Source organism: Ambystoma mexicanum, chromosome 10 (genome assembly GCF_040938575.1).
Source record: "Ambystoma mexicanum isolate Mex_15411 chromosome 10, UKY_AmexF1_1, whole genome shotgun sequence".
Classification (NCBI taxonomy): domain Eukaryota; kingdom Metazoa; phylum Chordata; class Amphibia; order Caudata; family Ambystomatidae; genus Ambystoma; species Ambystoma mexicanum.
Window position 1 is genome coordinate 1,136,811,724 of NC_090932.1, and position 27,734 is coordinate 1,136,839,457.

The 27,734-nt window shown below is 45.1% G+C and overlaps 1 protein-coding gene across 4 annotated transcripts in view; it reads right to left on the minus strand.

The window, feature by feature from the left end:
* Positions 1-317: 317 nt before the first annotated feature.
* The window catches only part of LOC138492082 (beta-1,3-galactosyltransferase 2-like), a 222,967-nt gene continuing 195,550 nt past the window's right edge, over positions 318-27,734 (minus strand). For all 4 annotated transcript variants that reach the window (XM_069619044.1, XM_069619043.1, XM_069619042.1 and 1 more), the window contains one exon: positions 318-5,627. In XM_069619044.1, the coding sequence (XP_069475145.1) occupies positions 4,350-5,516 (1,167 nt within the window). In that variant the 5' untranslated portion in view covers positions 5,517-5,627 and the 3' untranslated portion in view covers positions 318-4,349. The remainder of the gene's footprint in view (positions 5,628-27,734) is intronic.

Consider the following 27,734-nt stretch of genomic DNA (forward strand, 5'->3'; position numbering starts at 1 on the left):
AAGTCATTATGCTTGGAAGGTCCCCCTACTGACAACTGAGGTTTCCTTAGCCTAAAAATGTATTGGTCTTTCCCAAACCCACCATTAAAACAATATTCGATTCCTTGCTATCCTTTGAATCCCAAATCAGCTCGATTTGTAAAAGAAATCTAACATCCATCCCTAAATGCTGAAAAACCTGCCACCATTCATTATAGCCCAACAGTGCCTAAACCTAATGACACCCCAAGGTTTATTGGCAGATTTGCAGATGGGCCTCTGATCACCTTAACCCAAAGTAGGCCCACCTCTTAAGAAGCAAGTGACTGATTGTCTGTAAAGCAAGTTTATTGTACAAACGGCCGGGAGGAGATAGATGACGCTGTAGAGTCAAACTAACCCGAGTCTCCTCGAACCACACAAGTTACACATTTTATACATTTTGTAACAGTTAAAATACTCCCACATATTTTATTACAAATCATCCCACCCACACATGAGTGTCCAAGCCTATACAAACAAATCCAATCTCCTTTCATTCCCACGTTCTCATTGGACACATTTATTTAACTACCATCCCCTTTAAACATATCTTCACATCAGCTCATATTTACAGCATACCCCTTTTTGGGATCTTTACGTGGTAGGTCATGATTTCTTCCCATGGTTACACAATCACACAACAAAATATTTAATTGCAAGCACCAGCTGGCATGCGGACCTCTAACCCTGAACATGATGTGCATGGTCTTTGCAAGGGCACTTCAACGATATGAGGCGGGGAGAAATAAACAAGTTCTATTTGAATTGGCGATAAGTATTTTATCTGCCCAGACTTGCTGGCGTCCTTGTTTCACACAAGTCATCTACATGACTACCAATTCAGCACACATTGCCCCTGGGCACATCCTAAGAAACTGATCGGAGCCCATAAACCATTTGTCAACTGTTCCCTTAAGCAGCCCTTGCACTGGCTTTATTACTCGATCACAAGCCAGATGGCCGGACCTCGCTGGATAATTAATAATAGGCTCCCATGTACTTCAAAAGATTGCATTTCCTTTCCAGTACCAAGTCGTAAAAACCTGAGCCTACCTGTAACTAACCATTAGATATTATCACAGCTGCCCTTCCTCAGCCTTCAACCTTGCTAAACCAGTTTCCCCTGTCACACAGAGTTCATCTCATCAATCCATGCTCCTGGCCCTGCATAATCCCTAACTATGACTTGCAGCACATAGATTTGTATATTCACTATGTACGTCAACTGTCCCAAAGACATGTCCCTCAAGGCCCCATGTATGTATGTCTTTAGATGTATGTTCAAAACCACTGCATCCACTTCACAGCGATTTCTTCATTGCAAATCTCCATTCTCGCGCTTGCATACAAATCTCCTCAATGCCCAACTTTAGGTACTACATGTCACACCACACACCTACATTGTTTATATTTGCATCAGCAGTTTTAACAATATCTTGCTGCACGTGTGCAAATCTAAAATGTATTAACTTAAACAGAAAGTAACACAAAAAGTAACACTTATCCTATTCCCATTAACTACACTAGATACAAGCTAAATTGCAACATTGCATCAACATCGCTGTTCCCCCAGTCACCAATATGTCACGTGCAACCTGAACCCCTCTTTCTCATTGGGACCTTTATCGACCACCCCAACACAGACCGTAAGGGGATTTAGAAAAACAGTCAATTTAGTCCAGAAAATAGACACCAAACTCATTAATGATATAAATATAAGAGATCATATCTCTCCTGTCTCCAATAGAACAGTGGATATCATTTAGAAATCTCTTCCTCATCCACAAGGCCCTACTCTGCTGTACCCCTGACTACATAAGAACGCTTTTCAAACCATACTTTTCTTCACGAAACCTTGCATCAGTTAAGAAACAGCTCATTACCACGTCCAGATTCAGAGAAAAAGGAATAGGTGGAAAAATAATCCACAACATCAGACATACTATGAAATACACATCCTGCTCCCAAGCCTTCCTGACAGGATCCGTAGCAGCTCCATCAACAATAATAAGTGAAAAATCATCACCCTACCGTAAGAGACCACGCTCCTCTCTCACCGGTGCTAACCTCAATGCACTTGTAAAGATAGGACTCAGGGATCGCGGACCAAACCACTTTCCACCCTCTACGACTTGCTTTTTTGTTACCATAGAATTAAGAGTAAAGATCCCTGAAGGCCACATACAGTAGCTAAACAAAACAAGATGAAAATAAAATTCCCCTCCTTGGGTGATACATTAAAAGGAAATATATATTTGCATATTTTTACCTGCTACAACATGTTGCCTGGATTTGAGAAGAACTCTCCTATTGATCAGATACCAGTTGCTCAGACTGACAGTAAGTTTATTCAGTTTGTTTTACTGTGCTTTCATTTGCAGGAGTGGGTTGTTATGGTTTTCAGTTATGTTGTGTTTATGGTGTGTTGCATCACTTTATTATATGCTAAGTATTTTCCTTGTGTTTTTGCCTATTCCTCGTGTTTTGTCTCTGTCATTTGTGGTTTGGCTTCCTCTGTCTTACTATACTATACATCAGAAAAGCAGATGGCATAATCCATTGAACAGAACACATTTCGTGGCTATTTTATTTGTATTGCACCTAATAATCTATACCATCGTTAATGACCTTCTTATTTCAGCGTGTCTTAACTGTCGACAATATTGTCTGCTCTCCCATGGTGCACTTGTTTCTTATTAATATTAAGAGTAAATTAATTGTTGATAAACATGTTATCTTCATGTATATGACATGAATGATCTGTTAAAAAATAATAAAACTTAAACTAAAAAAGACTGCTATTTTATCAGAACTTAGCTTGAATTTTAAATTTTAAATTTTTAAGCATTTGTATAGCGCGCTGAACGAAATAAATCGTATATAGACGCAGATTGAAATGCGACAACACGAGAGAAGAAGCCCAAAAACGTGTTGCTAGGAAGTCGGTCCAAACCAGGAGACCAATCTACATTTGTAATTCCCGCCCCTCCAAATTACTTCAGCAGGTTGGTTTTTAAACCTTAGGGAAAGTGGCAAAGAGATTTAAGGACCCAAATCTCCAAACAGAGACTGTTCCATAGCTTTGGCCCATGAACTCCAAATCTGCAGTCCCCCCTGAACACACAGTTTGAGGGGGGAATGAGCAGCAACAGTTTGTTGCTTGACCACAGCCAACGGGTTGGTTGATAACCACTGATTTTTTTAATGCTTTGCCATTCATTTCATTTCAGTATTTAGCACATGCTTGTTTTCTAGAAGTGTCTGCTTCTGACCCACCCCTTTTTGAGAGTACATCCAGCCCTTGGCCCATCCTACTAAAGCAGAGGGAGGAATACCGTCTCTTTGCCTATTTTACCTCTTGGGCTTTTCTCCTCAGAGCCCAGTTGTGTTATAGGTCTGGGTCTTGTACACAGAAACTACATTTTCTGTCCAGAATCAGATTACGCCACAATCCCATCTTTTCTTCGTGTCTACCCTTGTTTGATTACCATAACTCTCTCAATTTCATTGCTGTTCTCTACTTAGCTACTGCCTTATTATCGAGCCTTTACAATATTCCGTTTCCTGGCTCTCCCACCCCGGCACTTTATATTTATTTTTTGTATGTTAGTTTCTTTTTTGGTGATAGTTGTTTTTAGGGTTGTCTTACTTTACATGAATTGATTTTACTGGAAAAAAAATATTTTCCAAATATGGGATAGAGGTCATTATTAATCAAATGTTATTCAAAATAACAGAATACCTTTAATACGAACACATGTATCACACTTCCTTCTTGCTGCCTTTCCCACAGTTTCTTGATGGAGAAGCTCCAGCCACTTTGATAAGAGGTATCGGGATGAATTTAAGGTAGGTTTGTGCCTATGCAATCCCATTAGCACCACTGCAAAATACATTTGCACAACATTAGTGCTGCCTCCAATGCAATTGTGCATGCGCACACTATGTCTGTGCATCTTCATACTTACTGTAATGCTGCCCAAGGGGCTGGATTACTGTGCATTTGTGCATACACAATTGCTTTAGCGCTGGTGCAAGTGCTTTGCAAAGGCATTTTCGATGGCACTAATACAACAGCGCTTGCACAAATACAATTTCGGCATGCACAAAATGCATTTCTGCTTTCACTAATTACAGTTATCCAGCCCCTGAAGTCTAAATGGAGGGTTTTCATCATTTCAAAGATGCCAAGTGAGCAGGGAGGCAAAGATCTCCAGGCTGCTCTCCCTTTAATTTCAAAACTAGATCAGCATCTACACAAGAAGAACTGAACCAGAGGGTTTTGAAGGTTCGGTTTTCTGCAGGTTGCTTTGATCAGGGTCTGCATCTTATTCCATTGACACACAGTTACCTTTTCCCTGTTGAAAGATACTCCAATGTTTAAGGAGCTCATCTGGCTGGAAGCCATGCGAGGTGATGAGGCGGCTATAGTGACAGATGGAGAAAGGAATGTGCCAGTGATTGAAGTCCGATTTCCTGGGTGGAGCTTCTGGGGTAACATTTAAGGCCTTTAGACAGAGGGCCACATACACATCCTCAAGGTGCAGCTTTTTAACGCTGAAAGAGACAGCAAAGATTTTTGCTGCCAGGTCGCCAGAGAAAACATAGCCAGTTCCAGAACAGAAGGTGGGGTACCTGCGGTCAGGATAAATCTCAGGCGGCATGTACCATTTACTGCTGTTATCACGATCGGGTCCAGCATCTATCAAGTGACCAGTGAAGTAAATGTGCCTGGGAGGCTGATCGGGTTTTAAGAGGTAGTGGATTAAGTATTCAGTGTTGACAAACATATCACAGTCTGCTTTCATGACATACGTGGTGTTCGGACAGAATGTTGCTACCCAATTCAAGCCCATGAGTGTCTTAATGGTCAAGTTTCTGTAGGAGTCTAAATATTCGTGTTGCACAATATCATGATACTGTCTGCTCTCCTCGAAGATATCTTGCTGAAGTTTACTTTCTGGTTGAGTTGTGATGCCCAGCAAAAAGATTCTGACTATTCGGATGCCGGGCACCAACCTCTCATTTCCCCACGTTTGCCGAATGACCTGCCTGGCTTGTACGAGACTGGGTTCAGAGGGAACAAGCAATATCAAAAAAGGATGGTCTTTTTGACATTTGTCAGCTTCATTTATTATAAACCTGAACTGGATTGACGTTGGGCTCCTAGTGCTATTATTTGGGTGAGCCCCCACTGTGTTCCGCAATCCAGTAGGCTGTGCAGGTGCAAATTCTGTTGCAGTAGCCAGAGGGCTCAATGATAAATTGCTTCGAAAGTTGGTCTTAATCTCTTCTGGCCAATATTCTTGAATTAAGGAGGCCATTTTGTCTGCCGATATAGGTGATCTTTTTAGAAACCATTCATATTGGTAACAAAAAAGAAATGCAATAGCAAAAAATACAAGCACCATCCCAATGCGATGGACGCGTAACCGAGGCTTAGGTATCCATCTGTTTCTTGTGATGTGCCAAAGATCCATACCACATTGGAGCATGTTCTTGGCTTCGAATAGTGTCTTGATCCAAGGGAAATGTTGAATATCTATCTCTTTAATCAGAGAAATTCTTCTTCCTTTTTTTCGCTTTGGAATGTTTTCTGGAATAGCCTGTGTTCAAGAGGAAGGATATAGTTAGGTACCAAAATAAATGAATGTTGAATTCTATTGTCATTGTCTTGCATATATGAGCAGTGATTGAAAAGAACATTGTGACAGTATGGCCAACAGAGGTCATGTTGCTTTGGGAGGCTGAAAGGAGAGGGCATTGGGGTACAGTAGCCAACACTGCTGACTGTAGAATCTGGAGACCTGACTCCTAATTCTGACCTCCCCTCTTTGCCAAATTCTGGAGAGATTTCTTCCACGTGCCTCTGTTCCCATTTGGTGTGCTTGAGGACTGGTCGTGACCAGTAGTAGCTATTAATAAAGCAATTACGAATGTATGCAGATATTGGTCTAGCAACTTCTGTGGATCAGCATTCTGCAGCCGGTGACCCCCAGAGCTTGGCAGGGTAGCCCCAACATCCTAGTATACAGGAACCTCCTCTGGCGATCAGATTTGCCACTCATCATACACCATGGCTGTCTATCTTGGAACCCCTCCCAACCTGACCTGAAAACTAAACACTCTGTGCACCAGAGATATATCTCTGCCATGCAATGTCTTTTTCCCATGTATGTGTTTGTAATATAGATCAGTCGTAAATGTGTAGCCAAGACTTGTGAAGTTGGGACCATACCATATTAAATGCTCTTCTGGCACATTCGAGAAGCACACTTCTTTCTTGGCCAGATTTTATAGCAGGTCATTTATACTCATGGCTTCTGAAGGCTCAGCCACCTGTATTTGGTGCACCACCTCAGTGTTATTGCTGTTCCATGTGCAGTCATGCCTTTGGATTTTTCTTTTTCTAATCCAATTGTATCCCACTTTCCCAAACAGTGGATATACATCAGTGGCATTGATTAGCGTCAATTGTATATTTTGAAGAAGCACAGTTAGTGATAGGCCCCGGTCCCTTAGCAGATTAGAGAGAGAGCCTTAGCAGTATCTGTAATAGGATCTGCAAACCTTGACAGTCCATTCGTTTTGGACTACAAATCCCATCAATCCTAGACAGCAAAGTCAATGGTGAGGGATCATGAGAGGTGTAGTTCAAAACATCTGGTGAGCCGATGGTAGCAGATTCCTGATCCAGCTGCCCAATGAATGACAGCCAGAAACCTTTTAAAGTATATCGAGAATTGATGGTGATTTTGTTGCTACCATGAGGCAACACTACCTTGATCCATTGTGCTGGAACCTGAATGCTGAATGGCCTTCTTCACTGTCGCTATTCACAATTGTTTCCATGGCAATTCGATAGGGTTGGGTGTAGAGCAGATTTCAGTTGCAAATGTAACAAGGTGCACAACATTTCAGGGATTTTTGGCCGTCTCTCCAAAAGGCTTAATGGAGCAACACACTTAATAATCTAAAACTAACTTTCAGAAATGTACTAAAACATTATTATTTCCTAACAAGCCTCTTTTTTTATTACTCTTTTTTTATTCAGTTTCGAATAAGAAAACAGGCATGGAAAACATTAGACGTTAAACAATACAATAGAAGAGTTAACAGTAAAGGACGCATCACAACGTAAGTGGTAGATTGTCTAGGTGACGTTGGTGCATACTCTATCGTACAATTAGGCACCACGTTCCTGCTTCTGCCAAATCTTGACATACTTCCTGGTACGACCAGGGCATCTCTATGTTCCTTCCTCCATAGACATACAGTTATAAAGATCTCTTTCCCAATGAGCAAGTGTGGGGGCATCGACAATACCCCATTTCATCGCTATGTTTTATTTAGCTACGATAAGTGCATTTGATATACAAAGTTTTTCACAGTGGGAGTAAGTCATTTCACCCCACACACCCAACAAGGAAAAGCATGAATTACCAGGGATTGTCTGGTCCAATGTAGCTATGATATGATAGGTGATTTATAACACGCTTAATACCCAGAGGTTTCTAAGTGCAGACCTGGGGATCGAATCTGTGCTGCTCCGTGTTGTCTTGCTTCCAAGGCGAGCACGTTGCTACTGAGCTATCCTCCCGAGATGAATCCGTTTTAGGATTCCCAAGCAGAATTTCCAAAGAATAGGACACTGCCAGACCATATAATAAGTACTAGTTGTAGTATGGCAGCTAAGACAGGCAGGATATGCGGCACATCCCCAAATGAACAACATGTCAAAGACATAGTATACGCAGGATCTTTAGCTGTATCAGCCTGAACCAGGCAGATATTGCTATTTTGTGTGGAGACATTAACGCCTCCTGCCAATCCTCTGATTCAACGGGTCCACCATTGGCCACCTCTTTTTGCTTGAGTTTATTGAGGGTATGTGGAGTGAAATTAAGGATAACCTGATATACTCGTTTTTATTGGGATCAGTACCAGTTCAGCATTCAAATGAACACGCTTAATTTTAATCTCCAATCCTAATGCACAGTGCTTGGATGCCTCTCGTTTCATGGTACAGGCTGCAAAACACCCTGTACATAACAGGAACAGGCTTCTAACGCCATCTTGAAAAGAATTGTCTGCCATTTATTTTCAAGAAAGAAGCAGGCCAATTGTACGTTTTGAAAGACGGATTGATGGTGAACATAAAATAGCTTGTTCCTCTAAATATTTACTGTGCTACATCAAGATGTACTGGACAAATCCTGGCCAGCAGATAAATAATGATGTTTAAGAAAAAATTGAAATTAAATATAGAAAAACTTTTTTGTCACCAGGAAGGCGGCCATCTTAGAATGTGCCAGGTTTTGAAAGTTCGATGAAAGTGTTAGAGACTCAGTTAGTGCAGGGCTTAGAGCATTACTTTTTTAGACCACACAGTTCCTCTCTTTAGAAGCAAACTGTTGGAGCTGGTGACGTATTCGTAAAAAGATTCAGTTATTCTTACGTTTTCGATCAAGTGTGTTGCAAGAAAATGTCTTCTCATACCGAACAGATACCTGCAGTTACCAGATAGGAGATACTTACCTGAGGTCGGCGAGGGATAGGTATTAAAGCAGCTGTATTTGCGAGGTAAGCAGAATAGCCCTACAAAGCAATGTGATTGATGACAGGATGCCCAGGTTACCACAATTGAACTGGTACCAGATACAGAATTTGCCAAACATAAAGATAAAACCGGCATTACAATATAGCCATATGTTTGTTTTGATTCCAAAGGATGTGGCTATGCAATAGAGGGCCTTCTATAAATGAATATATCAAGTGTTGTGCCAAGCGCGCTTGATGGCCTTGGAATTTTACAGGGGAAGGAAGTACTGTGGTTAAATGAATTGGAGTACTCTTTGGAGATCTGCGTTGGGTTTGTCGAAAGCTACCCCACATGAAGGTATATGCTTGGACCTGGGCATAACATCCTTGCTCAGTAAGGGGCAGATCACGTGAGGTAAATGGTATTTAAAAATGTTAGAGACTAATAAAGATCTGGCATATTTGATTTGAGATTTTAAGGAGGCATTTCTCTCGCACATGGGTGGAAAGATATGCACCACCTGTCTCAAGGAGATGCAACTATTTTTGATGAGTTAAATGCTAGCCTAGAGCCTCTTATAAATTGACCAGTTCTTAAGGAATTAAATACAGTAGGATTGCTGTAACAACATTAGAAAAGTAGGTGAAAAGAAGCTTTTATAACTGTATGCATTACAAGGTTTCCCTTCAAAAGATCCCTTTAAATATATGGTTGTTACAAGAAATGTAAAAATAAGACGCCTTCTGATGAGACTGCCCTTTGACCAGTTGGCCACTGCTGCTCGTTTGGGATCCAGGGAAAAGATCCCATGGCCAGAGAGGATCTGTAGATGTTGCCAGTTAGAGGTGGCAACCATTAGACATCTATTTACCTCTTGTAATGAGTTGGAGGCAATATATTGTAAAGCGTTTAGACATATAGTTCACAATATGGAAAGTATTGTGTCAGATCAGTTTTGGTCTATGATTGTTTCAGGGGAATGTACCATTGCTGCCATTTCTTATGTTTGGGTTTTACTGGAGAATAGATATCTTAAATGAAAAGCTACTTTTATAAGGTGACCCTGAGAAGATGCGAAGTGATCAAAGAACTGTAATGATGTATTTTTTGCACAGGCTGAATTGTGACGAAAGGTTTTATATGTTTTAATGTTATTCCTTTTTAAATGTATGGTGTAAATGCTTTTTCTTTACCAAATCACCTAGTTAAAACAAATATAAATATGTTTGTTTAATTTGTTTGCATATACAAGCAATTTAAAAAAATATACATTGCATAATTACGTTATAGAATATTAATGAACTATGCAGGGCTTTCCAAGATACAACAATATTTAGTTCTAAAATGATAATAAGACACATCAGAGAGAAGCTCTTTGACAGGTCACTTTGCCACACTTAAGTAAAAGGAAATAAGGTCATTTGTAGAGCGCTAACAACCTAGCAGATATATAAGCGCAAACACCTAGATCCTGGTATCCAAAAATGTGGGAGAAATGTAATATTGGAATAAAGAAAAGCCGGAAACAGTAGTGCTAAAAGAAGGTCATCAAGCCGGAGATTGGAATTAACAAATTCTTACAAAGGAAGGTCTTTCATTTCCTTCTGGAAGATAACAAGCATTCCTGTGCACTGCTGTGAAGCCGGTGTGGGGCTTTTTAGTCGAGAGACTGCCACAGTTGCAAGAGCGTCCCTGATTCAGAGGCACACACTTGCCACTGTGGCAGTCCCTACTGGCTTTGTCATGATCATGGCCTCCCCTATAAGAAGAAACGGGCGCGTCACCAATTAATTAGCTCACTCACCAGGCATGCTGCTTGCACACTCATATTTGTCAATGGGCTGTCACCCGCCAAAACCAAAATTCTGTGTTTTCACCCAATATGGAGGCACAAAAGGTACAGAGCTATGCAAAACAGAAGGGGAATGCACGTCGGAAATGTTATCACCACTCTCTGCTGCTCCTCCATTGGAGCTCATTTTGCTCTAAATCGTAATTTGGCAGCGGTGCGGCTCCCGCTTCCAAATCATGCGCTACCTTTTGCGCTGTACATTTGCACTCCGCCATGCAAATGATTAAACACTGCATACCACGGCAGAGTGGTAGGCAGCGTTTACAATTACAATTAAACTTTTGTATGGCATTTGTATGGCAGAGAGGAACGGGGTGGCGGAAATGCAAGTTGCGTTCCAACCCTCGTCTCTGCCATACAAATGAGTAAAGCCTTACGCAAGCTTTTTACACCTTTCTTTCACATTATGCCACTATGGAACATGAGCTTCATTTTGTCACTGCAGGAAAATGGAGCAGAGATGTAAATTAAGGTGTAAAAGCAGTACTCCTTGCTTTTATGCCCTGATTCTGCCCCATTTAAAATGAGGCAGATAGCCTCCCCAAAATAGGAACGTAGCATTTTCTTTATGCTCCTCCACAGATAAGGACCTGTCTTTGTTTTTCCTGTGTTGTTTTAATTTTAAATCACAAAATGTGGTTGTCATTTTGGAAAAAGTTTCCACAATTCATAAAAAATGGTGGCCACAGCATGCAACAAACAAACTGGCCCTCACATCCTGCGCCTTCAAGTATCTGCAAACAGTTCCTCTTCTTCTGAAAAAAGACCCTTGAGCAGAAGGATTGGATTGAGAGCCTAAAAGGCTCGAAGCCCCGCCCAACCTGCCCCCTTGCACATACCAGTGTCCACAGTGCACACAACACTTAGTCATTCATTGGTTGCCTGTCTTGATGTGGATCTAGGACTGGGAGCAGACGTCCGCCGAGCATTCATGACAGGGGACCCCAGGTCTTAAACGGCCTGTATCCTGAAATGCTGGTTTTACATGTACTCCCCTGTTTCGGAAGTAGACGTGCACAACCCCTCTTGTCCTACATTCCAGTCAGTGCAAGGCTGGCAGACATTTGAACATGCCTGCGTCTGCTTTATGCATTCTCCTGCCCTTAGCCTCGGACAGAGCAGACCAGACATAGGGGTAGATGCTGCAAATAGGTCCTTTCCAGAGGCGCATCGCTTTGTGAATAGGAGATGCATTATGGGATGCAACCCCCTCCACCCCCCTCAACCCCCCAGCACGCCTAGAACATGTACATAGTGGGTAAGAGTCCAACTGCATTCACAAAGGAATTCATGCCTGCAGGTTTCTCCCTTCGCCAGTTAGGATTCATTCAAAATGCAGTCGCACATGCAAGTGGGGAATATGGTTTGAGAATCTGGCCCATCAATCTATTGACCATCATGTTTATACATTAAGTGCTGCGGGGAGATCCTTCGTTTGAAGGCTTGCTTTGTCTATTTGTTTTACATGCTGTTAATTCAGGAACTTGTTTATGTGCCACGAGGTGTTAATGGGCATCATTTCTCTTGCCCTCGTTTATTTATTTATATATTTATTTATTTCTGCAATTTATATAGCGCACCAAGCCCGAAGGCATCTAGGCGCTGTTCTTGGCAGTAAAGAATGGTGATGTTACAGGTTCCATAATGGCGTTATTTGGGACTTTGCTCTACAAGGATTGGCTGCCAGGCCCCTGCCGTAATCTCGCCGATCCTTGTGGAGGCTGACAGTGCATGTGGGGCAGCTGGCCCCTTGTCTTTTAAAGCATGCAGTCCTGCAGAGTCGCCTGTCCTTGTCACAGCAGCAAAGCTTTGCATTGCTTCGGGACGCCAAGGCGGACTCTGCTATGGCCTTGTGCTCATTGCGCTGCTAGGGGGCTGCGCTGCCATCACAATTCCCTCTTTTGGCTGCTTCCCCTTGTCAATGCCTGATGGGCAAGCCAGTGAAGGCTTAAGCCTGGTTTGACCCACATGTCTGGTACTTTCTCCCCTTTACATCATGAGTGATTGGAGAGTCACACCAGCACTGTTCCAACCATCCTGGGTCTTATCGCATTAATTAATGTGTGCGCAATTCACATACATGGTTTCCATTTAAAAAAAAACATTTGCTAGGACTAGCAAATATAGTGCAGAGTTGAACTATAAGGACTAGGCCATTTTCTGACTCATTTGGAGAAATGTGGGTGAGAAAATGGCATGTCTGACCTTCATATTTGTCCATAAGTAAAGGATTTCATGGAGATGTAGTCCAGACGGATCACATGTGAATTGCTCATCTAGTCTTGTATTTCTTTCTTTGTATTCTGGGAACTTTAATGGAGAAAGCAAGAGTCCCAGAATGTAAAAAAGCCAGAGTATTTAGTATATATTTAGGTATCAGGTAATATTTTCCCCATTTTCCCCATATTTTCCCCATTTTCGGCCATACATAATGTCGCCGGGAAAAGGTTGTGGCAACATTATATATGGTGACCATATACATGGGGTGAAGGGGAGGGGAAGGGAGTGGGGGTTGCAGAGGTGTCCCCTGCATGTTCAATGTAATAATGTCCCTGCAAAAAACGGCAATTTTGTGGTGACTTTTTTGCCAGGTGACATTTTTGCAGGGACATTACTACACAGAACCTTACAAATTTTAAAGCTCGAACTGTATTCCACCACCATAAAAAATGGCACCCGACACCAAAAAATATCAGTTTATTCTTCATGCACATAGTTACCACAAAAAAGTCTCTAGCAGGTTCACTAACATCCAAAGAGGAACTTATTGCAGAATTGCAATAATTCTCTGGTTTATTTTGAAGAAATGGAGGTATCCCTGGGGGATATGAGACCCGGGGATATGACAGAAACCTCAGAGACACAGCCATATCCTGGGGATCAACAGAACACCAGGGACTTGCATTAAGACCTTTATCAAATACACAGGAGGGGTTGGATAATGGCCTCTGGGGTCCGAGGAACCGGCACGCTATGATTACAGTGTAATGTAGAGAGTGAATACAAACACCAGTGCAAGGGTAAGTAACTTTCTCAGACTTTCTGCGAGCTTCTCCTCCTTACAGCCATAGTGTGTCCCTATTTCCCTCCTTCATTTTTTGACATTCCAGTCAATAACGTGGGTCTGCCTTCTGCTAGAAGTTACCTAGGATGAACACCTACAGCATTCAATTCATACTAAGGAGGAAACCCAGCAAATGGATTCAGGATGAAGGTATAACAGAAAGCTGTGCCAAGGGGCTTGGCCTGACCAAACACGAATGCCAGAGTGCATTCATCTCCAATAAAACCTAATACCCACTAAGAGTTTAAGTAGAAGTCCTAAACAGTACCTGGCATTGAGCATCCCGCTCCCTGCATAGGATGATTCATGATTCGGAATATTAACCTCTGACCACAGGCTGCAATCCGTAGCTACTGAATGCAGCTGCAACACACACATACCAGAAAGTACCTATTATTCTCTTTTTAACTTAGAGGATATGGACAGCTATTATCGGAAGGATTCCCCCTCCTGCTTGAGTGCTTGTCAGACTGAAGTTTTTCTCACCCACCTGTCAAGGGTATTCCTTCTGGGCTTGAGCCAATAACAGTGCTTTCTTTCTTTCTTTCTTTCTTTCTTTCTTTCTTTCTTTCTTTCTTTCTTTCTTTCTTTCTTTCTTTCTTTCTTTCTTTCTTTCTTTCTTTCTTTCTTTCTTTCTTTCTTTCTTTCTTTCTTTCTTTCTTTCTTTCTTCTCTAGATCACTGGCTCCTGCCAGGGTCTGCTAATAACACCAAGCTAGCTGGGGAAAAATGTTCTACTTCATTATGTGGACAGGGAATCCAAATTGGACCCCCTTCAGTCTGGCTTCCGACTGGGTTTTGGGACCGAGACTGCATTGATGGCAGTGTGGGATGATCTCCTTGAGGTGGCAGATCAGGGAGAATTATCCCTACTGGTTATGTTGGATTTCTCTGCGGCGTAAAGTACGGTGGATAACCATATCTTACTTGGACGCTTCGGGGAGACCAGAAAAACATCTCTGAACAGGCACTCAATTGGTTTGAGTCCTTTTTGTCAGACCAGCAACAATGGGTCAGATTGGGCAGGTTTCTCTCTAGCTCCCTCCCACAGGAGTGTGGAGTCCCGAAGGGATCCTCACTCTTCCCCCTCTTTTTAATTTGTACCTTTGCCTGTTGATGGACATACTGAGGAAGCACGAAGTGAAATTCCATTCCCACGTGGATGATACTCAGCTGTTCATAAAAATAGGGAATGTGGAGGAGACATTTCAGACAGTTGAAGATGCTTGGAAGACGTTAAGGGGTGGATGTCCTCCAACTGGCTTCTTCTTAATGCTGGTGAAATGGAAGTTGCATTGTTTTGGCCTAAACACCTCCTGGAGGGCTGTACTTCCCTAGGTGCACCTTATTTTCTGAGCTCAGACTTATCACTTGCTCCTAAAATAAAAAACCTAGGATGTATTTGGCAGGAAGACTTGGGGAGCATGTACGTGCCAATGTACAGTCAGTTGTTGGCACCCTGTGCCTCCTGAGACAGGCTCTCACATTTATTCCGGCCAAGGCTCATGCTGTGGTGGTGTGGGCCCTAGTGAACACGCGCCTTGACTACTGCAATAGGTTGCTGAAAGGCATCCCATCTACACAAATCCAGCATCTGCAGAACACCCAAAACGTAGCGGTTAGATTGATCTTCCGAGTAAGGAAATCTTCAACAGTTTCAAGCCTGTGTGGATCCATACATTTGTTTATGGTAAAAGACTGTAATGATTTAAAGATCATTTGCCTAGTTTTTAAATGTGTGAACAAGCTAGCCCCAAGTTACCTATCTGAAAAAAATACTCAAGTACCAACCAATTTGACAGTTGGAGTCTAGCGATAAATTGTTGCAGCAAACCCCCCCTTTAAATTGTGCATTCAGGGGAGAATGTAGGTTTGCCATATATTGCCCAAAGTTATGGACTAACCTTCCATTTGAAATTCGGGCCATTAAATCCCTTAGTCACTTTTGCCAAGTTTTAAAGACCCACCTGTTCAAGTAATATGGTCAGGGGAGTTTTTAATGTAGGAGCTTTCCTTTTAGAATTATTTTTATTATCTGGTATAAATGTTTTCGTATTGTTCACTTGAGTTTGTTTTAGATTCAATCTTTGCTATAGAAATGATTGCAATCAAAGTCAAATACTTGGGGCAGCTATTTGCTTCTTCCAGGATCTAGGATAGCTAACTTCAGCATGATCTCCTCGCTGTCGAACCCGTGCCAAATACTGATTTATAGCATTCAGTAAGCTGTAGCTCATTCCTCTCTCCGTCACTCTCTCTCCAACTGCACCAACTCTGATTCCCTCTGCATCCTTTTATGCTGTTCCGCTGTTAGGAAAGATTTCACATTTGAATGTAATTTTCCCCCCATGTGGCAACCCGCAATCTTTTTGCTGCTGTTTTACACCCTGATCTAAACTTTGGCAGAGAGCGCAGCCCTCCGCCGCACTCCTCTGGGCTTTCGCTTAATTCTTATGGGGAAACTGACATGCCCTTAAGACAGTCAGTAATGGGAGACTTTGTTTCCCTTAGTCCTTTCCTCATGTTGCAGCTTTTGTACAACATGTAACAAGAGTGCAATTTAACTTACTTTGGATCTCTAGTCATTCCAAAGGCCCTAGAAACTCTCGCTGGACTTATCATGAACTGTGCAGGTGTGTCACGGACAGGACTGGTGGCAGCTATCGTTTATCTTATGTTTTGAACCCTTTTTATTATCCGCTCTTACTGCGTTTGGTACAAATAGGTGGCCTGGCTCCAAAATGGCCATGCCACGCAGTTCTTTGTCCTGTCTTTTGGCCATCTTGCCCCTTCACCTTCCCCAGGTCGAGCCGACCCGGGTCAGTCCTTATTTAGTCATGCACTTTCCTGTGAAACCCAATGCGTTCGCAGGCTTCTGCATGCCTTGTGTGTGTGCCTCCAGGATGAGGGTTGGGATGTCTGTTCCCAATACACATCCTGGGTGCCAGAGAGTCTGGAGTGTCCTGAATGCCTGGGACCACCGTGGTCCATGATTGTCCACGTATGGAGTGAATGTTTGTGAGCAGATCTCCCATTGGGTCCACTCCGTTTTGGCGCGAAGGGAACTTTGGATAAGAGGAGGCCGAAAACACCACTACCATGTCGATCTCCTGAGTTCACACTGAACAAGGGATAAGGAGCCAAGTATCCTGCAACAAGAAGCCGAGTCGAGGAACCGCTGGTGACCCGCTGGAAGGTTTGGCACCCTGATCCCACTGTCGTCCTACGAGACCCCTCTGCATCTGATCGTCCTAGAAGGTCTGCGAAGGCGCTTTGACCCATTGGAATAGTGGGACCAACTATTCTCAGCACCTTCATCAAACCCTGCAAGTAAGCCTCTTCGGAAGTGTCCCTGGGCCAACCAGTGGGCTGACCAGCTTACACGGGACGTTTGCTCTGTCACCGCTGCCGTTTCGGGGAAGCCCTCGAAACTTGGCCTACTTCTACCTCTGTGTCCACGGCACCCTCACACTGAATTTTGTACACTTGGCATTCCCAGATCTGAAGTGAGACGAGTGCGCCCGGACCAGAGTAAACGCAGTTGCAGTGTTGCCCTGCTGTGGTAACGACCTGTGCATGTTCGCTGCATTTGTGACCTCCTCGACCCTGAATCCTGCTACCGCAGAATCTACACGGTGCTGAGACGTCCTGATTATCGCATCCGAACCTACCAGCAACGTGAACTGAATTGGCGAAGTGTGGGTCTGCCTGCGTCGGGGCCGGTGAGTAGTCCATACCCCAACCAGTGGCCCCTAGCGCAGGAACCCATTTCTTTTCTACCGCTGTTGCGAAATAGCGGACCCATCCCGCTCTCTCACCCTGCCTCTGCCCGCAAGTGGAGGTCTTGCTTGAGTAGTGGGGACTTGCTCTCATCGCTTCATCCACCTTCCTGAACTGTCAGAGACCCTTGAAGAGACCCTATTTTGTCCATTGGCACAAGCGCGTGCATATACTATTGAGCATAAGGCTCCTCTCTTCGTAGGGCTTGGACTGCCTCCTAGTTAGGTGTATTTCTGATGTCGAACTGGGTCTAATGATTACTTGCACTGCCTTTTTTCCTCCCCATCTAGGTGGTCTACATATTTCGTGCCCCTAACTCTTTAGACCCCTCGTTCTTGTATATATATTGTATTGATTGTGATGTGTTGGTTTACTTTAGTATTATTGTGATTCTTTGCTATGGTCGATGTTACAAAGGCCTTGTAATAAAAGTGTCTATATTTTTAATATAACACCTGTCTGGAGTAATTTGTAAGTGTCCTTGGTTTGTGTGCTCATTGAGGTCTTTTAGTCACCCTCACCCCTCTTGAGACTTAGTCTTGACCGCCGCCATTGCTACCCTGATTGGTTTGGCTTGTCCAGAGGTTACCCTGTTCCAAGAAACTAGGCTGGCCTTCTGAACCTCTGCCCTTCCAGGTCAGAGTTCAGAAATCCATCTTAACAAATTGGTGTACAGCGGTGGGATAGGACTGAAGGTATCCAGTGTTGCATACTAGTGAAGGCATTTCGAGTTATTCCTACCAGGACACATAGTGAATTGTCGTAGTATAACTTTTTAAAGGCCATAGTCCTATCTAACAATATGGAAACAAGAACCTTGTTCACTTTAAATGCTTCTAAATCCGAAACATGGAAAATGATGTGTGCTGAGAGAGGTGTCTCCTCTCAAGGCACAAAAATGGAAATGATCCAAAGAATCATGGCCTGGCAAGAAGCTCAGCTTAGTGCTATAGCTTCAGAGGACAGTGCAGAAGGAGGTGGGGCTGCTCTCACTGGTAGAACTGATAGTTCTGCCGCTGCACTGGTCCACAGTAACCATGACGACATGGAGGATGTAATGTCTAATGTTTCCTCTGCCAGTGTTGATGGGGAGGCCATACCTGAATTCAAGAAGCAAGAGCTGCTGTTTAGGCAGAAGGAGCTTGAGTTCAGTATGGCCAAACTAAAGATCGAGCAGGTAGAAAAACAAAAAGACAGGGATCACCAGTTGGAACTGGCCAAGCTTCAAGTTGCCAATGGATCCAAGGGTCCTGGACATGGGTCTGGGGCCTCTTCTCATCCAAGGTTTCCAAAAGATCTGCTCAGTGTGTATGAGGAAAAGAATGACATTATAGACTGGCTGAATACATTTGAGTATGCATGTGAAGTTCAACAAGTTGATAATGCTGATAAAATTGCCTGGTTACTTAGCAGACTGCCCCATTCTGGCTGCAGTGCCATTATGGAAATGTCGAAAGCTGAGAGAGCAGATTTTGCAATGTTGAAGCAAACTCTCATCTTAAAGTTTGGAAAGACTCCTGCCTAATACTTAAAAAGATTCAGAGATTATAAGAAAAAAGAAGGTGGTACTTGGGTATCTTATGTAACTGAATCCTTAAAAAACTTGACTGGCTGGGTCGAAGGTTATAAGGTTTCTACCTTTGAAGGTATGATAAGTCTTGTCATGCTGGAACATATTTGTGCATCTTCTTCCCCTGAGCTTAAGCAGCACTTGGCAGATTCAAAGGAGATAGATCCTAAGAAGCTAGCCATTGCAGCAGATTTATGGGTGTCACATCAAGTGTCCCATAAGGACAACACTCATCCTGGAAAGGAAGGGAAAAAGTCCAAAGGTAAGGAGGGTGGAGAAACTGATAAATCTTCTTCCCAAAACAGCCACAAAAAGAAAAATAAGGGTAAGACACAAGAGAACTCACAGGGTAGTGGAGGTCAGCCTCCGAAAACAGAACTCTGGTTATAATAAGCCTCCCTATGTGAACAGACCCAATGGATCTTGTTTTGCTTGTGGAGCAACTGACCACGTGAAGGGGATCCCAAATGTAAATCAAAACCTTGGGGGTCTACTCTGCTAATCGGGCCTTCTCCTCCTACGAGGAAGAAGAGATTACCGGAGCATCATGCTCCTCAGACTGCTTACCCAGTGGGATAGAAGCTGAGGTAGTTTTAGTTGCCCTTGGTTCCTGGGAGCCTAAAGTCTCAGAGGTTTATGCTAGGATTCCAGACACCACCAAGCACTACTTTAAGGACAGTGTGCTGATCAATGGAGTAGATACTCCAGCTCTTAGGGATAGTGGGTGCAGTCGGACTGTAATGGATTCTACCTTGGTAGACCCAGAGGAAGTTGCCAGAGCTACTCTGATGCCCACTAAGTTAGCTGACGGCCCACCTCTCATTTTCCCAGTAATACCTGTAAATCTTACTATCAATGGAACAGCAGTCAGGATTCCAGTGAGCATTCAGAGGAGTGTCCAAGGAAAGGTCTTGTTGGGCAATGATCTCAGAGCTTTAGGGATGTGGGAGGTACTGCTGACAGACCCTGCACAAGGTCTCAAATGAGGGCAGCCCTGGCCAAGACCACTGCCCTGCCCCAGCCAAAGGGGAAACCCAAGGCTAACGGAGTCAAAAAACCAAAAAGAGGGAAAGAGAATATTCCCCCTTACTCACCTACCACTGAGGTGGAGGTAGTTGGTCAATCACCCGGACCTGATGAGGAGGTGATGATGCCTGAAGTATTTGACCCCAATGACCATCCTGAGCTAAACGATTTGTTAGTAGAAGGTGGTCGTGACAGGGAAGAATTTCGTAAAGGCCAACGTGAGTGCCCATCTCTGGAAGGCCTAAGGAGACAGGCCTGCTCCCAGCTTGAGGGTGAACCTCCTGGGAAGCATCAGATTTATTGGGAAGGTGGGCTCCTGTATAGTGAGCCTACAGAGTCTACAGAAGGAGACCATAGGAGGTTGGTGGTTCCCCTTGCTGTAAGACCCTTCCTCCTGCATCTGGCGCATGAAGTGCCCGTTGCTGGTCACCTTGGTATTAAGAGGGCCAAGCAAAGGTTATCCATGCACTTCTACTGGTCCAACAAGGGGGTGCAAGGAGAAAGTCACTGCAGGAGTTGTGCCTCCTGCCAGTTATCTGGTAAGAGTGGTTCAACAATCCAAGCTCCATTGGTACCACTCCCAGTTGTGGGAGTACCATTTGAGAGGGTAGGGATCGACATTGTTGGTCCCCTTGACCCCCAAGCATCCTCAGGCAATAGGTTTATCCTGGTGCTGGTTGACCACGCCACCAGGTATCCTGAGGCCATCCCATTGAAAACTGTGACTGCCAAGTCAGTTGCAAAAGCGTTACTTGGCATCTTTACTAGGGTTGGCTTCCTTAAAGAAGTTGGTTGTGTCTGACAGAGGCAGCAAATTTATGTCTAAGTATATGCAGGCTATGTGGAAAGAATGTGGGGTCACCTATAGGTTTTCCTCCACATACCACCCCCAGACCAATGGTCTGGTGGAATGGTTTAACAGGACCATGAAAAGTATGATTGGGGCTGTGGAAGAACCTCAAAGAAGAAAATGGGATCTTCTTTTACCATGCTTACTGTTTGCCTACAGAGAGGTACCACAAGAGGGTGTTGGCTTCAGCCCCTTTGAACTTCTGTTTAGTCACCCTGTGCAGGGACCCTTAGCCATAGTCAAGGAGGGATTGGAGATGCCCACTCCCCCTATTACTACCAACACAGTAGACTATGTGTTAGGGCTCAGAAAAAGGACGGTACTCCTTATGGGTCTGGGTAGTGACAAGTTGAAGGCAGGACAAGCTCTGGTGAAACATTGGTATGACCAGAAAGCTTCCCTCATCAACTTCACACCTGGTCAGCAAGTCCTGATCATGAATCCCATAAGGCCTAGAGATTTACAGGATAAGTGGTCAGGCCCTTACACAGTGGTGGAGCCCCTGGGTGAGGTCAACTATTTATTGGACCTCGGAAGGCCTGGACAGGCTCCAAAAGTGTTCCATGTAAATAGGCTGAAGGCTTTCATCCCAAGAGTTGAAATCGCAGCACTGATATTGGCTTCAGATGTTGAGGAAGAGGAGTCTGAACCTCTCCCTGACCTTTTTCAAAGCAGTCCTTCAGATAGCTCCTTTGAGGGTGTCCGAGTGGCCCCTCACCTGACTTCTGATCAGCAGGCTGAGGTGAAAAGTTTGCTTAGGCAATTTTCTCCCCTTTTTTCACAGTCCCCTGATTTGACACCTTGGTGCAAACATAAAATAGACACAGGAGACAGTGTACCTACCAAAAGTAGGGGATACAGAATGTCAGACAAATTACTGTCCTACATTAAGACAGAGGTCAACAAAATGTTGGATCTTGGGGTGATTGAACCCTCTAGTAGTCCTTGGTCCAGGCCTGTGGTTTTGGTTCAAAAAGCAGGTACTTCTGAATTGAGGTTCTGTGTGGATTACATGGCTCTGAATGCTGTCACCAAGACAGATGCACACCCCTTGCCTCGAACAGATGAGCTGGTGTACACCTTGGGTGCCTCCAAGCACCTGAGCATGTTTGACCTCACTGCAGGCTATTAGCAAATATCCCTTGCAGAACATGCCAAGGAGAAGACAGCGTTCTCAACTCCAGAGGGTCTTTACCAGTTCCGGGTAATGCATTTTGGGTTGAAGAATGCACCTCCCACTTTCCAGAGGCTTGTGAATCATGTGTTGAATGGGTTGGATGAATTCTGTCTTGCATATCTGGATGATATAGCAGTTTTCAGTGCCACCTGGGAAGACCATGTGAAACACCTTGGGATTGTGTTACAGGCTCTTCAGAAGGCCCACTTGACCATAAAGGCCAGTAAATGCCAGATTGGACAAGGCTCAGTGGTTTACCTTGGACATGAAGTAGGTGGAGGGGGGATACAGCCTCTACCCAGTAAAGTACAAGCAGTATAAGACTGGCCTACCCCCACTACACAAACCCAAGTGAGAGCCTTCTTAGGACTCACTGGGTATTACAGAAGTTTCATGGCAGACTATGGCACCATAGCTGCCCCGCTGACTGCTCTCACCACTCCAAAGAAACCCAAGAAGATAACTTGGACTGAAGAGTGTGAGAAGGCCTTCAATGGCTTAAAAGACTCCTTGTGCCAGGCCCCTGTTCTCAGGGCCCCTGATTACCAAACACCTTTTATTGTGCAGACAGATGCCTCTGACACTGGGATAGGAGCTGTACTATCACAAGTAGATGAGAAGGGTAAGGAACACCCTATTGGCTTCATTAGTCACCAGTTTAAGGACAGAGAGCTCAGATGGTCCACAGTAGAGAAAGAATGTTTCTCTGTTGTGTGGGCCCTACGGAAGCTGAGGCCCTACCTCTATGGGACCCACTTAACTGTGCAAACTGACCATAAACCCTTAAAGTGGCTAATGGACATGAAGGGAGAGAATCCAAAGTTGCTTAGGTGGTCCATAAATCTGCAAGGCTTTGACTTCACTATTGAGCATAGGCCAGGTGTCCAACATAGCAAGGCTGATGGGCTGTCCAGAATGTTTAATCGACCTGAACAAGAAACTCATTCAGGGGTGGATTAGTTCCCCCTGTCCTTAGTCTGGGGAGGACCAGTGTTAGGAAAGATTTCATATTTGAATGTAATTTTCCCTCCATGTGGCAACCCCCAATTCCTTTGCTGCTGTTTTACACTCTGATCTAAACTTTGCCAGAGAAGCGCAGCCCTCTGCCGCACTCCTCTGGGCTTTCGCTCAATTGTTATGGGGAAACTAACATGCCCTTAAGACAGTCAGTACTGGGAGACTTTGTTTCCCTTTGTACTTTCCTCATGTTGCAGCTTTTGTGCAAACATGTAACAAGAGTTCAATGTAACTTACTTTACCGCACTCTTGGCACTCTAGTCATTCCAAAGGCCCTAGAAACTCTCACTGGACTTATCATGAACTGTGCAGGTGTGTCATGGACAGGACTGGTGGCAGCTATCGTTTATCTTATGTTTTGAACCCTTTTTTGCCATATTATCCACGCTTACCGCGTTTGGCACAAATAGGTGGCCTGGCTCCAAAATGGCCATGCCACGCGGTTCTTTGTCCTGTCCTTTGGCCATCTTGCCCCTTCACCTTCCCCAGGTCGAGCCGACACGGGTCAGTCCTTATTTGGTCATGCACTTTCCTGCAAAACCCAAAGCATTCGCGGGCTTCTGCATGCATTGTTTGTGTGCGTCCAGGATGTGGGCTGGGATGTCTGTTCCCAATACACCTCCTTGGTCCCAGAGAGTCTGGAGTGTCCTGAAAGCCTGGGACCACTGTGGTCCGTGATTGGTCCACGTATGGAGTGAGTGTTTGTGAGCAGATCTCCCATTGGGTCCTCTCCGTTTTGGCGCGAAGGAAACTTTGGATAAGAGGAGGCTGAAAACATCACTACCATGACGATCTCCTGAGTTCACACCGAACAAGGGATAAGGAGCCAAGTATCCTGAAAAAAGAAGCCGAGTCGAGGAACTGCTGGTGACCCGCTGGAAGATTTGCACCCTGAGCCCGCTGTCATCCTGCGAGACCCCTTTGCATCTAATCGTCCTAGAAGGGCTGCGAAGGCGCTTCGACCCATTGGAATAGTGGGACCAACTATTCTCGGCACCTTCATCAAACCCTGCAAGTAAGCCTCTTCGGAAGTGTCCCTGGGCCAACCAGTGGGCTGACCAGCTTCGATGGGACGTTTGCTCTGTCACCGCCGCCGTTTTGGGGAAGCCCTCGAAACTTGGCCTGCTGCTAGCTCTGTGTCCACGGCACCCTCACACCGAATTTCGTACACTTGGCATTCCCAGGTCTGAAGTGAGACGAGTGCGCCCGGACCAGAGTAAACGCGGTTGCCGTGTTGCCCTGCTGTGGTAACGACCTGTGCACGTTTGCTGCATTTGTGACCCCCTCGACCCTGAATCCTGCTACCGCGGAATCTACACAGTGCCGAGACGTCCTGATTATCGCATCCGAACCTGCCAGCAAAGTGAACTGAACTGGCGAAGCTCCAAAAGTGTTCCATGTAAATAGGCTGAAGACTTTCATCCCAAGAGTTGAAATCGCAGCACTGCTATTGGCTTCAGATGTTGAGGAAGAGGAGTCTGAACCTCTCCCTGACCTTTTTCAAAGCAGTCCTTCAGATAGCTCCTTTGGGGGTGTCCAAGTGGCCCCTGACCTGACTTCTGATCAGCAGGCTGAGGTGAAAAGTTTGCTTAGGCAATTTTCCCCCCTTTTTTCACAGTCTCCTGGTTTGACACCTTGGTGCAAACATAACATAGACACAGGAGACAGTGTACCTACCAAAAGTAGGGGATACAGAATGTCAGACAAAGTACGGTCTTACATTAAGACAGAGGTCAACAAAATATTGGATCTTGGGGTGATTGAACCCTCTAGTAGTCCTTGGTCCAGCCCTGTGGTTTTGGTTCCAAAAGCAGGTACTTCTGAATTGAGGTTCTGTGTGGATTACAGGGCTCTGAATGCTGTCACCAAGACAGATGCACACCCCTTGCCTCGAACACATGAGCTGGTGGACACCTTGGGTGCCTCCAAGTACCTCAGCACGTTTGACCTCACTGCAGGCTATTGGCAAATAGCCCTTGCAGAACATGCCAAGGAGAAGACAGCGTACTCAACTCCAGAGGGTCTTTACCGGTTCAGGGTAATGCATTTTGGGTTGAAGAATGCACCTCCCACTTTCCAGAGGCTTGTGAATCATGTGTTGAATGGATTGGATGAATTCTGTCTTGCATATCTGGATGATATAGCAGTTTTCAGTGCCACCTGGGAAGACCATGTGAAACACCTTGGGATTGTGTTACAGGCTCTTCGGAAGGCCCACTTGACCATAAAGGCCAGGAAATGCCAGATTGGACAAGGCTCAGTGGTTTACCTTGGACATGAAATAGGTGGAGGGAGGATACAGCCTCTACCCAGTAAAGTACAAGCAGTACAAGACTGGCCTACCCCCACCAGACAAACCCAAGTGAGAGCCTTCTTAGGACTCACTGGGTATTACAGAAATTTCATGGCAGACTCTGGCACCATAGCTGCCCCTCTGACTGCTCTCACTACTCCAAAGAAACCCAAGAAGGTAACTTGGACTGAAGAGTGTGAGAAGGCCTTCAAAGGCTTAAAAGACTCCTTGTGCCAGGCCCCTGTTCTCAGGCCCCCTGATTACCAAACACCTTTTATTGTGCAGACAGATGCCTCTGACACTAGGATAGGAGCTGTACTATCACAAGTAGATGAGAAGGGTAAGGAGCACCCTATAGGCTACATTAGTCGCCAGTTTAAGGACAGAAGGCTCAGATGGTCCACAGTAGAGAAAGAATGTTTCTCTGTTGTGTGGGCCCTACGGAAGCTGAGGCCCTACCTCTATGGGACCCACTTCACTGTGCAAACTGACCATAAACCCTCAAAGTGGCTAATGAACATGAAGGGAGAGAATCCAAAGTTGCTTAGGTGGTCCATAAATCTGCAAGGCTTTGACTTCACTATTGAGCATAGGCCAGGTGTCCAACATAGCACAAGGCTGATGGGTTGTCCAGAATGTTTAACCGACCTGAACAAGAAACTCATCCAGGGGTGGATTAGTTCCCCCTGTCCTTAGTCTGGGAGGGGCCAGTGTTAGGAAAGATTTCATATGTGAATGTAATTTTCCCTCCATGTGGCAACCCCCAATTTTTTTGCTGCTGTTTTACACTCTGATCTAATCTTTGCCAGAGAAGCGCAGCCCTCCGCCGCACTCCTCTGGGCTTTCGCTCAATTCTTATGGGGAAACTGACATGCCCTTAAGACAGTCAGTACTGGGAGACTTTGTTTCCCTTAGTCCTTTCCTCATGTTGCAGCTTTTGTGCAACATGTAACACGAGTTCAATGTAACTTACTTTACCGCACTCTTGGGTCTCTAGTCATTCCAAAGGCCCTAGAAACTCTCACTGGACTTATCATGAACTGTGCAGGTGTGTCATGGACAGGACTGGTGGCAGCTATCGTTTATCTTATGTTTTGAACCCTTTTTTGCCATATTATCCGCGCTTACCGCGTTTGGCACGAATAGATGGCCTGGCTCCAATATAGCCATGCCACGCGGTTCTTTGTCCTGTCCTTTGGCCATCTTGCCCCTTCACCTTCCCCAGGTCGAGCCGACCTGGGTCAGTCCTTATTTGGTCATGCACTTTCCTGCAAAACCGAAAGCATTCGCAGGCTTCTGCATGCCTTGTTTGTGTGCCTCCAGGATGTGGGCTGGGATGTCTGTTCCCAATACACCTCCTCGGTGCCAGAGAGTCTGGAGTGTCCTGAATGCCTGGGACCACTGTGGTCCGTGATTGGTTCACGTATGGAGTGAGTGTTTGTGAGCAGATCTCCCATTGGGTCCTCTCCGTTTTGGCGCAAAGGGAACTTTGGATAAGAGGAGGCTGAAAACACCACTACCATGTCGATCTCCTGAGTTCACACCGAACAAGGGATAAGGAGCCAAGTATCCTGAAAAAAGAATCCGAGTCGAGGAACTGCTGGTGACCCGCTGGAAGATTTGGCACCCTGAGCCCGCTGTCGTCCTGCGAGACCCCTCTGCATCTAATCATCCTAGAAGGTCTGCGAAGGCGCTTCGACCCATTGGAATAGTGGGACCAACTATTCTCAGTACCTTCATCAAACCCTGCAAGTAAGCCTCTTCGGAAGTGTCCCTGGGCCAACCAGTGGGCTGACCAGCTTAGACGGGACGTTTGCTCTATCACCGCCGCCGTTTTGGGGAAGCCCTCGAAACTTGGCCTGCTGCTAGTTCTCTGTCCATGGCACCCTCACACCGAATTTCGTACACTTGGCTTTCCCAGGTCTGAAGTGAGATGAGTGCGCCCGGACCAGAGTAAAGGCGGTTGCCGTGTTGCCCTGCTGTGGTAACGACCTGTGCACATTCGCTGCATTTGTGACCCCCTCAACCCTGAATCCTGCTACCGTGGAATCTACACGGTGGCGAGACGTCCTGATTATCGCATCTGAACCTGCCAGCAACGTGAACTGAACTGGCCAAGTCTGGGTCTGCCTGCATCGGGGACTGGTGAGTAGTCCATACCCCAACCAGTGGCCCCTAGCACATGAACCCATTTCTTTTCTACCGCTGTTGCGAAATAGCGGATCCATCCCACACTCTCACCCTGCCTCTGACCGCAAGTGGAGGTCTTGCTTGAGTAGTGGGGGCTTGTTCTTCATCGCTTCATCCACCTTCCTGAGCTGTCAGAGACCCTTGAAGAGACCCTATTATGTCCATTGGCACAAGCGCATGCATTTACTATTGAGCATAAGGCTCCTCTCTTCGTAGGGCTTGGACTGCCTCCTAGTTAGGTGTATTTCTGATGTCGAACTGCGTCTAATGATTACTTGCACTGCCTGTTTTCCTCCCCATCTAGGTGGTCTACATATTTCGTGCCCCTAACTCCTTAGACCCCTCGGTCTTGT